Raw genomic sequence first — 15,635 nt, 5'->3', positions numbered from 1 at the left:
AGTGTCGGGCTCCACGGGAGATTCATCAGCGTGATATGAGCATTTTTGATTCCATTTGTCTTCATACACAATGAGAGATAGAATTTTAGGCAAAAACTTTTTTTTCTCAAAAATAAATCGACAATTAATGGATTTATTGATTCACTCTAACGAACATGACGTCCGTTAACTTCCTCTGCATTTGTCGCGTGCGAATGGTGCACTCAATGGAATTTCCAACGGCCTTGAACGCAACATAGCATTCACGACAACTTAACACTATAACTGAACAGTAATCACTTCCTTGAACAAATGAACACAAAATGCCATTTGCCAAATGTGTGTGGAAATACATGCTGTTATTGAAGGGATAAGTGAAGTTTAAATTGTTTGATTAATTCATAATTGTCTGCACTTCGTTTTTGAGTTTATTTAACACTAGAGTTGTTTATTTACCTCATTGGTTGTTGTTTTTATACAGTGGCATTTAGTTTTTGGTTATTATTACTGTGTGATCAATTAAAAAAAAAACGTCTTGCTTGTTGAAATTGCTAGGAAAAAAAAGAAGAGGCATCTGCTTGTTACGACACTCAAATACATTTAAAAAAAGTGTTGGATCCTACGTAGTTCATCAGTAGAAAAGCAAACGCACTTTCACAAAGCTCACGTGTCAGAAAGTGGGTCGCAGATCAATAGATCAATAACGTGAAGCTTTTTTAAAACGTGACTCTGATCAATCGTTGGCTCCAACAGCTAGAGACCAGCTTAAGGAAGGTCTGGAGGGAAATTGTGTGAGATTTGTGTCTTTAGTCGTGGTTGTGTGTGTGTGTGTGTTTACTTTGGGCACTCCACCGTCCAAAATCAAATTCATTATTTTTGACATAAATGTGCAAGTCAAAAATAACACAACAACAAAATGGCCATTCTAATTGATTGACAAGTTTTATTTCCCTACGCTTTTTGCCTTCTGAACCCCCCCATGAATTAAACAAAATTCCAGAATAATTTAATTTTACAGTTGTTTAAATCTACAACATTTATTTGAACTATATGAAGTGCCATCCCTCTCAGTGACGATCAATAGCTCCCATGCCGCTTTGCCGCCCAGCCAACCAATCACTCACAACATAGGAACACAAAAATAGAATTTAACTGCAGTTTTGTCACCACCAAGTGTGTAGAAAAGCATGGTTAGGTGGAGGTTTATCTGCTAATAACACGTGGCATTATCTGCCAATCAAATAAGGTGTGAATCAGCCCATCTGTTGTGCGGAGTCCCTCAAGGTTCTGTTTTGGGTCCTTTATTATTTTCGCTGTAATGGGTTCCCCTGGGTAAAAATCTTTCAGAGATTTCCCAATGTTTCTTAATACATTTTTGCTGATGACATCCAGCTCTACTACTCATTTAATCCAACAGAGGCTGAAAAACATGGCTTTATTTGTAAAAATATTTTTGTAACCAACTCATCATAATCATCCAACAATTACCCAAGGTCGGGTCACATGGTCACCATCACCACCATCACCATCACGGTGTGAGGTGTCTTGACCCGACAAGGATACGTGAAAGAATAACACGACAGATTTACCGCGGCTCGCATGGCAACTCTGGCCGGCCACAAAACACACATCTATATTTAAAGACCGTTGGCAGCGACCATCGGGTCACCTTACGTGTCACAACACAATGAGCCCCGGTCGAGGTTCTGCAGAACCACAGATAAAAAAAAAACGCACACAAATCACAACACAACCCTCGGCGAAAGAGAAACATTTCCTCGATCATAGATCGATTATATGAATCTAAAGCGGAGCTTCGTTCTGGCTCGAACAGTACTAGTCGGGGGATCGACCACGCTACCGTTTTTAACTTGATATCAAATCCCTTCCAAGTGTTTGGGAGGAAAAGGTCTTTGTAGTCGTCCCTCAGGGGTTAAGCAGTGTCACATGATGCTGCTGCTTCAGCAGGAAAGTCGACGTCGGCCTGTGCCAAGATTCCACTGACGGCTCAGCACTCTGTCAGATGCCGCTTTAGTTGGTCACTTATAGCGTGCTAACCAGACGAGCTTATAGACTTGTTTCACTTTTCCATTAAGATAATCATCTAAATTCATAATGACCATTTTATCTGACGCTTTTATTCAACTTTCTTTTGATTCATCAACACGTTTGAATCAAATTGAATTCATTTTTTGTTTACAAAAATCATACTTTTCATAGTAATTTCTGTTGTTTAACAAAATAAAGTACATATATTTTACTAGATGATTTCATGCCCATTGTTAAATTATAAAAATATTTCCACTTACAACTAATTTAAACAGTACATTTCTTTTATTTATTTAGTTAGTTTAGTTATTTATTTAATTACACAACAGGGGCCAACACTTTTTTCAGTCTTGGCCTTTTAAAAGTATATATTTTAAGTGTGTATTGTTTTTGATGGTTGAAGCCCTTTGTGACCCTGGTCTAGAAAGGCGCTTAACAAATAACCTTTACTTTAACCAATTAACTTACTTACTTAAACCGGGGACATATTGTGCATTTACCAAACTGTCCTTATTATTGGCGAAACTATCTACATGTTCTTGGACGTCTTAGCGTTTGTTCTTCATCAATATTCTTTCCGTTGACATCAACTTTACTCCTAAAACACAGGCATCTCATTTTTTCTTTAAATAAAATAAACCACACATGTTTGACTTTTTATTATGAAGTATTTCCCCTTAATTATTATTTATTTTAGTGTCAAACTCTATCACAGAATTGGTAGTCGACCATTGCTGCCTTTTATTTTGTTATTTCTTATTATTATGCTGAAATAAAAAACAAAGAATCATCTACAAAAAAGGTCAAGATGATGAAGAAAATAAAAATATTTATCAACTTTTTGACCATTTCCAGATTGGTCATGACATGAAGAAGACGGTTACCTGGGCCCAGTGGTTCTTGAACACGATCATGCAGGTCTCCGGGTCCACCCCCTTCAAGACCTGAGACTGCCTGTCTTGGTTTCCGTTGGCAACCATGGAGGCCATTGTGGTGAGCGTCTCTTGCGGGGGCTAAACCATGTCATAGGCCGGAGAGGAGGGACTTTCCTGACCCCTTGGATGCCACGCCAATCGCTGAAGACCTGCAGAAGCACCGGGAACATCATGAAACTAACAAGCAAACACTAGCGAGAGAGAGAGATGAGATGGTGACGCCGGAACATTCTAGACTTCAGACTGAGCTGTCAAATAGTTGTTGGAATTCCTCAAGCTCCCGAGTGGATTCCATCATCCGCCTGACTTCACAATCACTCCCAAAACATTCTCTGACATCACCGACGCTGGCTGGTAAATGACAGACGCTGGAGTCAGAAGGTAAACAAAGCAGATGCAGATCAACCGAGTTATAAAACTCTGCTTTAAGGACTCAACCCAACACTTTATAACAAAAAATGTCTTTTTAACTATACCTGTGATTCTTTGGGTGTCTGTTATGCTATTGTTATTAAAGCTAATATGTTTATTTTCTGACATATTACATCTAGACTACTATCTAAAGCAATATTTCATTTTAAATAAACATCATTTGATTCAATCAATTAAGCCATTAAGATGAGAAGTGAAGATTACTTAGTCATATGGGTGTGTTTTGTCAAGAATCTATGGTACAATACGTATCGTGATACAGGGGCAGCAATACGATATATTTCAATATACTGAGATACTGTAGGAACAAAAATAGTTTTACCATTATTCGAGAGTACTCGACTCATTTGTTATGAAAACAAAATATGTCCAAATGTCAACTTTAAAAGCTGAAGTCATATGCATCCTCTTGTCCTCAGTCATCGCCAGAATCTCACATGATTGCATTATTCCATAAGGAGGGCGTAATAAATGCTACCAGTGAATAGTTGCATGTTAATTGTACATTTTAAAAAAAATCTTGAATTTGACACATACTTTATTAAACTATAAGTAAGTAAGTAATATTTATTTATATAGCGCTTTTCTAGACCAGGGTCACAAAGCGCTTAAACAATCAAAAACAATACTCAAAAAAGTATATACTTTAAAGATCAAGATAATACTGAGAACAACACAGGAGTTCCAGAGAATCAAGGAAAAGCCTGAACAAATAGAAACGTCTTAAGATGTTTCTTAAAGGAGTCAGTAGATCCATCAAGTGCAAAGAGAGAGGAAGATCCTTCCAAAGCTTATGAGCAACAGCCTGAAAAGATTTCTCTCCTCTGGTCCTATAAACCATTATCAATACTTTCTCTCACCCCTACTAAGTTACATTAATCAACTACAAAAGATAATGTAGATCTTTGTCAAGCCACTCATGTTGTTACTTCATCCCTACCATGTAAATTCATTTTTATTATTTATAATATCGAACTCATGGGGAAGTAGATTTAATATTTTTGTCTCATGCTGTGCCTTAAAACCATGAAAAAATATCCCCTCACTGCTCAAAAACTAAATGAAAAAAGTATTTTGTCATTCATTTTAGAAATATCTTTTTATTCCTGATTCCAGGCAACTTAATTAAAAGTGAATGATCAACAGAAGGAAGCAGCAACTCATTACAAGCATGCAAACATGTAGATGTTTACCATGTTGTGTTTAACTTCTGCCCATGTTTACAAAAGAAACGACGCACACGACACTGAACAAACCGTCATGTAGCGTATTGTTTGAGAGACATTTACCAGATAAAGTCGAGGAAGAAATTATCAAAAATAGAGCCAAGGCGTCACTGATCAACACGACACAACAGTTGGGTGGAACATAAACAACACAAGACAATAAATGGACTCATCGTAGTCACAGCAAGTACAGATGTCCTGGAAACTAAAGCAAGGCTTCAACCTTTCTAAAACATGACTTCAAACTTCACACAGAGAAAAGCCAGAGTTCACGTGGAACAAGGCACACATTCAAACTTTCACCATCTGTTTTCAATTTGCCATTTGAAGGATTTTTTTTTCCTTTTTCTTACCTCGGCTGAGGCATTTTCCTACACGGAGAGCAGCTCGGCAGAAGACCTCATCTTAATCCTGTCGTCAGAAAAAAAAGAAAAGAGAAAATAGAGTGAGGATATGTGAGGACATGTGTGAGAGGCGAGGCATGGTGGGAAGTGACTGGACGTGAGTAAGCTGCTCCGCTCGGATGGTGAGGAGGCGGGACGGCAGGGCGGGAGGAGGTGAAGAAGAAGAAGAGGGGGAAGACAGGAAAATAGGGAGTCAGGGAAACTCAACAAATACAGGAGGATATTAAACAGGAAGTGGCTGCAAGTATGTCTTGACGTGACACTCGCCGTCATGAGAATCCCAAATCTATATCACTATCCCATGATCCCGGCCCCGTCAAGAACCCCCTCTATTGTGTCCTCCAATTAGACCAGTGATGCAATAGCGCCGCCTTTTCTTGTACACAGGGGCCCGGTACTCATCCACGTCACAACTCAGTCCATCATGGGACTCGTGGCACGTAAGACGGCAAATTTTTAAACGGAAAGTGAAGACCAAGAGCCACAAAGCTGACCGCGGAGTCCAAAAAAAGATTTACTCGAATTTTTTAAAAGAGTAAATAAACAGTTTTAAACCGAGATATAACCCATTAATATAATGTTGTAAGTTATCAAGGAACTAAACAAAATAAAGTATAATATCTTCAAATTGAAACACTGTATTAGACCGTCTTTAAGAAATAAAACAACTTGTTTTGCCTCAGACTTGCGATACAATATGTAACCCTCATATCACTATACAGGGGCATTGATACAATACATTGAAATAAACTGTATAATTGTAGGAAAAAGCATGCATTTTTAAGACTGCATGACTCTTGAGGAAGTGGTAACTGCTCTTATTTATTTTTTAAAAACCAAAATATTTCCTAAAAGCTGCTGGAGACAGCCGTTTCCTCTCGTCCTCAGTCATTGCCATGATTTTTATTTTCCCTCTAACTGTGGAGGATGTTATGACTACTGATACTATGAATGCAAGTTTAATTGCAACACAAAAATGAAGAAAAGGCTTGAATATGTGCATGTTATTTGTTAATTTAAAATATATATATATATATAGGTTTTATTTTATACCTTTTAAAATACTAATGATAAAAAAAAGTTAAAAAATAAAGCAAAGCAAAAGAAATACATAAAATCAAAGAGAAATTCAAGGCCTGGGGCCAAAATGATCCTACTAAATAATTTAATGCAGCCTACAACATCGATTACACATACACATTCAGGTAATTTAATGCCAAAAATATAAAAACATGAACATATTTTTTTATATTTCTTTGAGCATATTAACCCAGTTTTAGGGCAAATTACATCTAAACTTTTATAGAAATGAATGATCAGTGTAGAAGAAGCTACTTGACTTCCTCTAACTATAATTTTGTGTGTACGCAAATATTTACATTTACATGTTCAAAAGCTGGACCAACAGGATGAGACATGGATGTTTGAAGAACAGCAACACATGACAATATAGTTCTGTAAAATAGCTAAAAGCCGTCATCAAATATAAGACATTTAATCACCTTTTCGGTGCAATAGTTAAAAAGAATATCGGATAAAAGGCGACTCCACCCAAGAGCGAGGCTTCGCCATTGAGCTGATCGAAGGTAACTGATCTGAGGTGGTGTGTAGACAACTGTGAGGGTTTCTTGTGAGATTTTCTGACCTCTTTTCCCCACTCTTTGGTTTCACAGGCTTCATGACATCACAGGCCAATACTAAACAAAGAGCTCACACGCCCTCTCCTGACAAAACAGATCATCTTTCCGTCTTTCAGCCGAAGACCTTAAACCATTTTCAGGTCGCTAATAAAAAAGTAACACTCATGTTACACAAATACTGTAAGAGTTTTATGACAAAAAAATGTTCCTAAATGATGCGAGTAAAATACTAGTTTATTGATTGGAGATTAAATTGACACTTGAGGGAAACAAATGTTAGACAATCCATTATTTATTCATTCTTATTAATTTTCTTTATTTTTTAGAAATCAAGTTCAGTTTTGCAAAGATATTTTGTTTTTTTGTTGTATTATTCTAAGTTGTTATCGACTCTTGTTGTGAACCAGAACTAATAAAATAATATTGTGTTGTTCTCAGTATTATCATCATATAAGTATGTACTTTTTTAAGTATTGTTTTGATTGTTTAGCATTTGTGACCCTGGTCTGGAAAAGCGCTATATAAATACAAATTTCTAACTTACTTACTTACTTTAAAGATATGAAATATCTTTATTAATGTTTTGTATTAAAATAAACAGTAGCCGTTTGTTTTAAAATATATATTAGTAAAGCTATATATCACAGATCTTTTCTGCAACTGTGGTTTTCCTGTTGCACCTTTTTTGCTTATTTTATTCTTGCATAAACATTTCAATTTTAACTGTGTCACCGTTCAAAGTAGAGGTAGTAGAGTAGAGGTAGTACAGTAGAGGTAGTACAGTAGAGGTAGTAGAGTAGAGGTAGTAGCTATTAGTGACCGGCTAATGAAGCCGACTTGTGTATTTGCGGATTGATTACGTAAGAGGATAGTCTGGCTGTTGGATTTTCACCTGGCTGACTGGGCGTTGGCTGAATTCTCAACGGAGTTCAGTTGTGCGTTTTTTTTTTGCTATGACACAGCTCAGCAGACGAATGCAAACAAGAGTCGAGTCCAAACACGAGGGCATCGAAATTAAAAAGTTAAAGAAATCAGAATGTGCCAGCAGCGAAACACGGAGCGTTACAAGCCAAAGACAAGTATTAGCAAAGACAAATATGTTCGGTTCAAAGTCCACAAGATCACGTGCCTTACAGGTGGTGTTGCTTTTCCAGTAGAACAGGTAAGTGTGCAGTATATAGTGAAAACACATTAGATGTTTTCAGGGCCACACCTTAACCAATACGGTGTGTTGTGTGGTCATAATAAGCACCGTAGACCAAAGAGAATGAGCTTGAATGAATTAACATCATATAGATGGATAGATAGATGGATAAACTTTATACCTAAACATAGAAACTGAAAACAATCCGTTTGAAACTAGACTCAAGCTGGTGAAGAAACAGAAGCACAGTTTGCCAAAACAATAGCATACGACAAAGAAATGTCATTTTACACACACAAACATGTTGTTTTACGCTATAGCTTAATTAATGTTGCATTAATAATCTTGTTGTTAATATGTTTAGTGGTATAAATGCCTAAAATCTGCATTGATTTTTGTAGTGTAAACAGCAACGTTTTAATATCGACAAAAACTCATATATCATAATCATAATCATATAGTACCGGTCGGACTATACTCAAGTTTAAATTCGAGGCTAAAATAGAGATATATATTGTGTAGTGTGAGTTCAAAACATGGGGATACAAGTAAAATGCAAAAATCAGGAAGCGCAAGTTGGGGTGCATCGATTTCTTTAGACTACGATAACAATAATAATAATAATAATAATGATAATAATAATAATAATAATAATAGCAAAGTAACTATGGATTCGACCAAATAATGGAGCCACAGAAAATAACAGGGACCACATGTTTTTGAGTCTGAAACATTGTGTTGTTGCTGCAGTAAAGACCAGCCAATTGCCCACCAAGTATACGAGTGATAAGGGAAACCATTAAAGGTTCCAAAATCCCCATTCTGTGGAAAATAGCTCTCACTTTAAGATCCTTCGCATCCAAAAAACTGAGCAAGCGTGGAGAGCTGCGTCTACCAACTACGAGTGCACTCGCACAAAACACTTGTGAAAGGGATACATGGACAAAGCCCTTCGATACAATTTGTCAAACACGCAGAGATTTTCCTTGAGGCAAAAAAAGTGCAGAGCTGCCTTTTCGGAGCCGTATAAAGACTGTCCGGGAAGAGAGTTCAAAATTTGCAAGTGTCCTAGATCTTTCCTTGAACTGCCCTCGAGGTCCAGATATATACAGTATATATATATATATATTTAGTGTCTCAATCATCTCAACTTTACCTATATAATTATATCTTCTTGTGGTCATGTCAACACAAAACATATACAATTGTTGAGTTTATTAGACGTTTGTCTGATGGAGCGTAGAAATTTAAGAACAAATTTAAACCTACTTTACAGCATTGCTAAAAAAAATAATAATAATAGAAATAACATAATCTAACAAAGGGTACATTTCACTTTTTACAACATAGAATCAAATCAATCAAACAACTTTCACGAATTCTACTCATTTTTATAAATGGAAACTTAGCTGAACTTCATATCCTGAGTACTTAACCCACGACAGAGCTAACTATACAATAGCGGTCTTAGAAAATATTGATATTGTAAGATATGGTGATATTCTTTTCCACGACACTGTATCGTTATTCAACAGTACTGTAACGAAATGTTTTTTTTTAATCTTTTTTTGCTTGTAAATCATATTTTATGTGTAACCATTGTTTTTATATAGTTTTTTTTACAATTAACATGCGAATACGTAGTTTTTCATTTTTCTGTTGCAATTAAGCTTCTGGCCACTAGATAACATTACGTCCTAAATTAATATTAAAATCCCGCAAGATCCTGGCCATGACTGAGGACGAGAGGATACAGTGATGACTGAGGACGAGAGGATACAGTGACTCCAGCAACTTTTAAAGCTGATGTTTGGACATATTTTGGTTTCAAAACAAAGTAAAGCTGTTACGACTTCATCAAGAGTCATGTGGTCTGTAAATCCTGCAACACCAGAGTCAAGTACTCGGACAATACTACTATATATATCCGCGTTACTACAGTATCGCAACATATTGCGCCATTTACCCAGTATTCTTGCCAATACACAGCCCTACTATAAAGCATGTCAACAACACATTTTGTTACCAATGACGCAAGTTGTGGTTGTCAGTAGTAAAACAAGTGAATGACGAATCATTCAAAAACATTATTAAAATCCAGGAGTTACAGAACAGCAAAATATTTTAATCTATTCCCGGGAGAACACTGGACAGGAGGTTACATCATCGTATTATAGTCCCATATAGAAATGCACTATAAACTATAAAAAAATGTTATCTTCAGGTTATAATCTACACACGTTCTGGTATGTTTGTAATCTACGGTTTCTTCCTCCTTCCGCTCACAATACAATTACAGTGTTGTGTGATGACATCACTTTCACACAGCAGCGTATCTCGCACATCTTCTCCAGAGACGACTTCCTCCGTGGCTCGTTTGCACCACAACATGATAACAACCACACAACACGAGATTCACGTCAGGATTTTAAACTTTAAACAGAAGCCGTTGTTTTGAGGCACGCGTTCGCCTTGAACAGAAACAGACTAAATCTTGCGTTATCCTCCTGTAGTTGTTTTGAAACGTGCATACCAAAAAAAACCCCTGTGGGCTCATTGAAGATTTACATGGGTGTGGAAAACTAAACTTGTTTTTTTGCTCTCGTGCCTTGACGTTTAAGAAAATACTTAGGCTCAAGAAACAGGCAAAAGAGATGCAAACTGATAAATCATTCGGTAAAAATATTTTGCGCTATAAATGTCAGGGCCCGGTGTTTTTCATACATATACAAGAAAAATATAAGTTTATGTAAAGCAACATTAAGTAACTAATTTAAGTGTTAATGGGCTGGAAAGGTGGAGTTTCTGAGAAGATAAACTACAATAGATTTAATAAAATATAGTATTTATCGAAGCTTTATAAGAAAGTCACACATTCCGGTACATAATAATAATATAACTAATTGTATTCATATATTTTAAACATTCACTACACAATGTATTATTGAGAAAGATTATAAAGAAAAAATACCTTCTTTTAAACTTCCATTGAACTTTTATCGCCTGATCAAAGTTTAAACCCTGGGTTGTGTCGGGGTGGGATGAGGGTTGCTGGGGGGGGGTGACTAATGCAAACTGATAAATTATTCGGTAAAAATATTTAGCTTTATAAAAGTCAGGGCCCTGTGTTTTTCATACATATACAAGAAAAATATAAGTTTATGTAAAGCAACATTAAGTAACTGATTTAAGTGTTAATATGTTGGAAAGGTTGAGTTTCTGAGAAGATAAACTACAATAGATTCAATACAATATTGTTTTATCGAAGCTTTATAAAGGTAACACATTCAGTTACATAATAATAATAATAATTTATTCATATACTTTAAACATTCACTACACAATGTATTATTGAGAAAGATTATAAAGAAAAAAAGACCTTCTTTTAAACTTCCATTGTTGAACTTTTATCGCCTGATCAAAGTTTAAATACTGGGTTGTGTCGGGGTGGGATGAGGGTTGTGGGGGGGGCGGATGACTAATCCTTAACACGCGACACAGCTGAGCTCGCAGCGTCTGTGGTGGGAGGGTGAACGCACACAAACGCACACAAACGCACACATAACACAGAGAACCACACCTGCGGTTCTTGTCGCATTTTTACCACTTAAAAAAAACATCCTTTCGTCTACATTTCTGCGACCCTTTTACGTTGCTATAACAACTAAAGTTAAAGAGTTTGACATTCACTAGTCGAAACTAAAGCTTCCTGTGGAGACTTTTGTTTTGTTTTTTTTAACCGGCTAGTAATAATCCCATAACCTTTTTTAACACCCCCGTAATCCTGAACAGGTTGAAAACAAATGGTTTAGTTCCTCACAGCAGGAAATGTCTCGCTTGAGTCGTGACCTTTCAAACTGAAGAACAAAATGTGACGCCTGTTGTTTTTTGTTTTTTAAATAAATGGGTAGATACAGTAGAATCAGAAACTTTTATTGCAACATAAATCTATGCAAGTAGTCAAAATATCACATGTTGCTGTGAACATTCATTTCCATTCAGAAACCTAATCAAACTTAAACTATTATTAAAGGCTATAAACGGGTCAAAGTCAACTGAAAGATAAAAACAAACGCCGTTAAACATTTTTTATGATTCATGTTCTTAAGTGAGCAGCGACTTTAATGGTGACTAGAGCTTTGAATTGTTATTATTAGCGAGGCATGTTAGACAACAAGGAGAATTAGCATTAATTGTTGTTCATGTTTTCGTGTAAATAAAAATCACTAAATGATCCTAAACCTCAATTGCATTTAATCAAAGTTTCTACACATTTTAAAATCCGTTTTGTCGCAAAAATATTTCTAAATCCTGGATTTAATTCAAAATATTTGAGGCAAAAACTTTAAATGTTTTCAAAGTTTTGGGTCAAAACATGATAAATTGAAATTGAAAACGTTTAGTCCTGAAGGAATTTAAACAGCTTACACTGTTGCCGCACACTATGGAACTTATCGTGAGAAGTAGAATTGTAAGAAAATATTGGTATAATGCTATATCGCAATATATTTATTCTCGATACTGTATCGATATTCAATAGAACTGTATCAGTATAACATTTGTTTACCTTTAAAATAACATTTTATTTTAATTCAACGTTTTTTATGGTTTATATTTTAATAGTATGTGACTAAATAACAATCATTCGACGTTTTCTTTTACAATCAACACTCAAATATTCCTCGCGTTTATTCATTTGTGTGCTGCAGTTATACCTCTGGCCACTAGTTAGCAACGTTCGTCATTTCTTCAGTGCCAAAGTAACATCAAAACCGGCGAAATGGCAGCAATAAGTGAAAAAGGAAATATACACCAGCAGTCCAGCATCTTCTGAAGCTGATGTTTGGACTTATTTCGGCTTCAAAACTAAGTTTAAAGATTAAAAAATTAATATAAGTTTACATTTTGTTAATACTTCGAGAAACACTTTCCTACAAATACTTTTTCACATTTGACTAGAGAAAGTATTTGCTAAATTCTTTGTTGTAAAAACCAGTAAAAGGTGTCATATCGTTGTTCCTACGGTATCACAATATCTCATACCATCACACATGTATCGTGGTACGTATCTTATCGCCAGATTCTTGCCAATACACAACCCTAGTAAGAAGCATTAATAGAATGTGTCCTTGATTATTGAAGATATATCGAAGGCCAGACGGAGTTTGACATGCCAGCAGAAAAATAAATGCTTTTAAAATACCCAACAGCATGAATCACCCAACCTTTTTGGAAACTACCATTTAACAAGAAAAATCAAGACTTTTTAAAACATATTATTAACATGGCAACATGAGTGATCCTACACTTTCACATCCATTTAATTCTGCAAACTCAAGAAGGAAGAAGATTTTAAAAAAGATCAAAACAAGTATTGATTCAATGACACCAACCCTTACTTACTTACGTACTAGTGTTGTTTGCTTAACTCAACAAGCAACAACTAAAGTTCACATGGGTTTAGCTCAGGGGTGGGCAATTAAAATTCATCAAGGGGCCACATTCAATTCTGTGAATGTTGTTAGGGGCCGTCAAGCAAATAGGAAGACGAAAAATAAATCCCTAAAAAAAAAAAAAGGACATTCGTCATTAGTAAGTAAGTAATTTTTATTTGTATAGCGCTTTTCCAGACCAGGGTCACAAAGCGCTTAAACAATCAAAACAATATTCAATAAAGTATATACTTTAAAGGGCAAGATAAATCTGATAAGACAACAGGAGTTCCAGAGAATCAAGGAAAAGCCTGAACAAATAAAAACGTCTTAAGATGTTTCTTGACGTGACATTTATTAAACTAAATAAGCTGCAATTTTATTACTGTATATGTGAGTTTTTTCTCAAAAAATGTCCTCAATTAAATAAAAAAAAAAGTTTTGAGGGATTAATACAAACGCGAAAAGGAGGGAAGTGTTGTGTTAAAATGTATATTAATAATAAATGCATTAGAACCATTTATACATGATCATACTTTGACATTACGAGGGCCCCATAAATACATGTAATGTGGCCCCACCAGTCCTGGTTCAGGAGCTGGAATCAGGTCAGGTCTCAGGCTACTCTTGGAAAGATCAGAGCACACATGTCTGGAGATACACATGAAGAACACCAACATATGTTCATGTACTCTTGACTCCAGATATATATATATATATATATATATATATATATATATATATATATATATATATATATTTGGACACACGTCACGTTTTCAAAATTGTAAACAAGACGCTGACGGTGGTTTCTATGGTGAAGACTCTGGATGTTGACTGAATAAACCGGGCGTTTTGAACACGAAACCGTATGAATGATCCGTTTAAATCAACTTTTTTTTCCTCTCTCTAGTCCAAACACTCGCACATTTGAGTCATAAAAACAGTGTGTTTTCGAAGCTAACAATAACAACAAGACGAAGCTAACGTCGCTAACGCTGCAACTTTGTCACTCACCGAACATGGATCCGAGCAGGACTTTAGCAGGTTTTTTAATTCACACACAAACACGATATTTTCCTCTTAAGAACAAAAAGATTTAACAAAAAAAAAGTCCCGCATCAGTCGCTCTTTATTTAAAGCAACGACCGTGTTCTCCGCGCAAGAAGGTTTTAAGTCTCGGTTCTGAGCGACACGTACAAGCCCCGCCCACTGACCAACGAAGCCCCGCCCACTGGGCAACGAAACGTTCGCTTTTAAATTGATTTTAAATTATATTAAATTACGTTATTTAACATCTTTATATTTGGGGGAAACAAATTAGCTCTTGTAAAAAATTATATTAGAAGTTTTAATTTTTTTTTTATAAAAGCGATCATATTTAGTTGCGCGTGTTAGATTTAAATTTGATTTAAAAAAAGGAAAATTACATTTATTACATGAATCCAAGTTTGTATTTATTTATTGTGCGTTTGTTAAGTTATATCGTGCTCATTGGCGAAGGTTTAAACAAATAGTTTTTTAACCCACAAAAAAAGCTAGAAAACTTGTTCTCCCTCTTTTAATAGGAGACATTTGAAACTGAAGATCAATTTGCTTGTTTATAACACTGCTTGAAATTGTATTAAATTACATAATTTACTATTTAACATCTTTACATTCGGGGAAAACAAAATAGCTCTTGTAAAAATAATATTAGAAGGTTTGAACTATTAGTTTTTCTCAGGTAACCCACAAAAAAAGCCAAAAAACAATTTTAATAGAAGACATTTGAAACTGAAGTTTAATTTTTCGATGTGTATCACCAGTAATACTTAACATTTATATATTCTGTAGAATTTAAACTCTGTATTTATATAATTTTAAAATATGACAAGATTTAAATTATATTAAATTACATTATTTACTATTTAAAATCATTATATTTGGGGAAAACAAAATAGCTGTTGTAAAAATAATATTTACAGTTTTAATTTATTATATATTTTATAAAAGGGATGAAATTTAGTTGTACATGCTACATTTAAATTTGATTTAGAAAAAAAGAACACCAGTTAGAAATACAATCATTAAATTACGTTTTCTTTTTTATGTATCAATCCTTTAACCGCAGTGTTTTTGTTTTTATATGGCGCCATCTGCTGGTGTAACGACGTAAGCGGATTTCGGAGTAAGTCGGTACGTAAAATAAATCAAAAATATTTTCATCAATTAAGTTCGTATTTGTAGCTCAAAACCTACTTTTGGAGTTACATCTATATTTTAAACTATTATTAATATACATATATATATTTTATGACGTCACCGTCAGGCCTGACGTCCCTCCTCCCTGAGCGGACAGAGAAAGTGCTGCTGTGAGCAAAACTGATCCACTGACCACAACATTGACGGACA

The 15,635-nt window shown here is 35.3% G+C and overlaps 1 protein-coding gene across 3 annotated transcripts in view; it reads right to left on the bottom strand.

Annotated features, from left to right (window-relative positions):
* fhip1aa (FHF complex subunit HOOK interacting protein 1Aa) overlaps positions 1-14,421 on the bottom strand; it is a 28,220-nt gene extending 13,799 nt beyond the window's left edge. Inside the window, exons 1-3 of one of the 3 annotated variants that reach the window (XM_087808049.1) lie at positions 14,259-14,421; positions 4,975-5,032; positions 2,913-3,112 (exon numbers count right to left, since the gene is read on the bottom strand). In XM_087808049.1, coding sequence (XP_087664175.1) covers positions 2,913-3,017 — 105 coding nt within the window. In that variant the 5' untranslated portion in view covers positions 3,018-3,112; positions 4,975-5,032; positions 14,259-14,421. Of the gene's footprint in view, positions 1-2,912; positions 3,113-4,974; positions 5,103-14,258 lie in introns of those variants that run through there. The other 2 variants (XM_087808060.1, XM_087808054.1) reach the window with 2 other exon arrangements.
* Between the last annotated feature and the right edge of the window lie 1,214 nt (positions 14,422-15,635).

The sequence above is a fragment of the Callionymus lyra genome, chromosome 1, assembly GCF_982586985.1.
Source record: "Callionymus lyra chromosome 1, fCalLyr1.hap1.1, whole genome shotgun sequence".
NCBI classification, from domain to species: Eukaryota; Metazoa; Chordata; class Actinopteri; order Syngnathiformes; family Callionymidae; genus Callionymus; species Callionymus lyra.
This window is presented reverse-complemented; position numbering and strand designations above follow the sequence as displayed.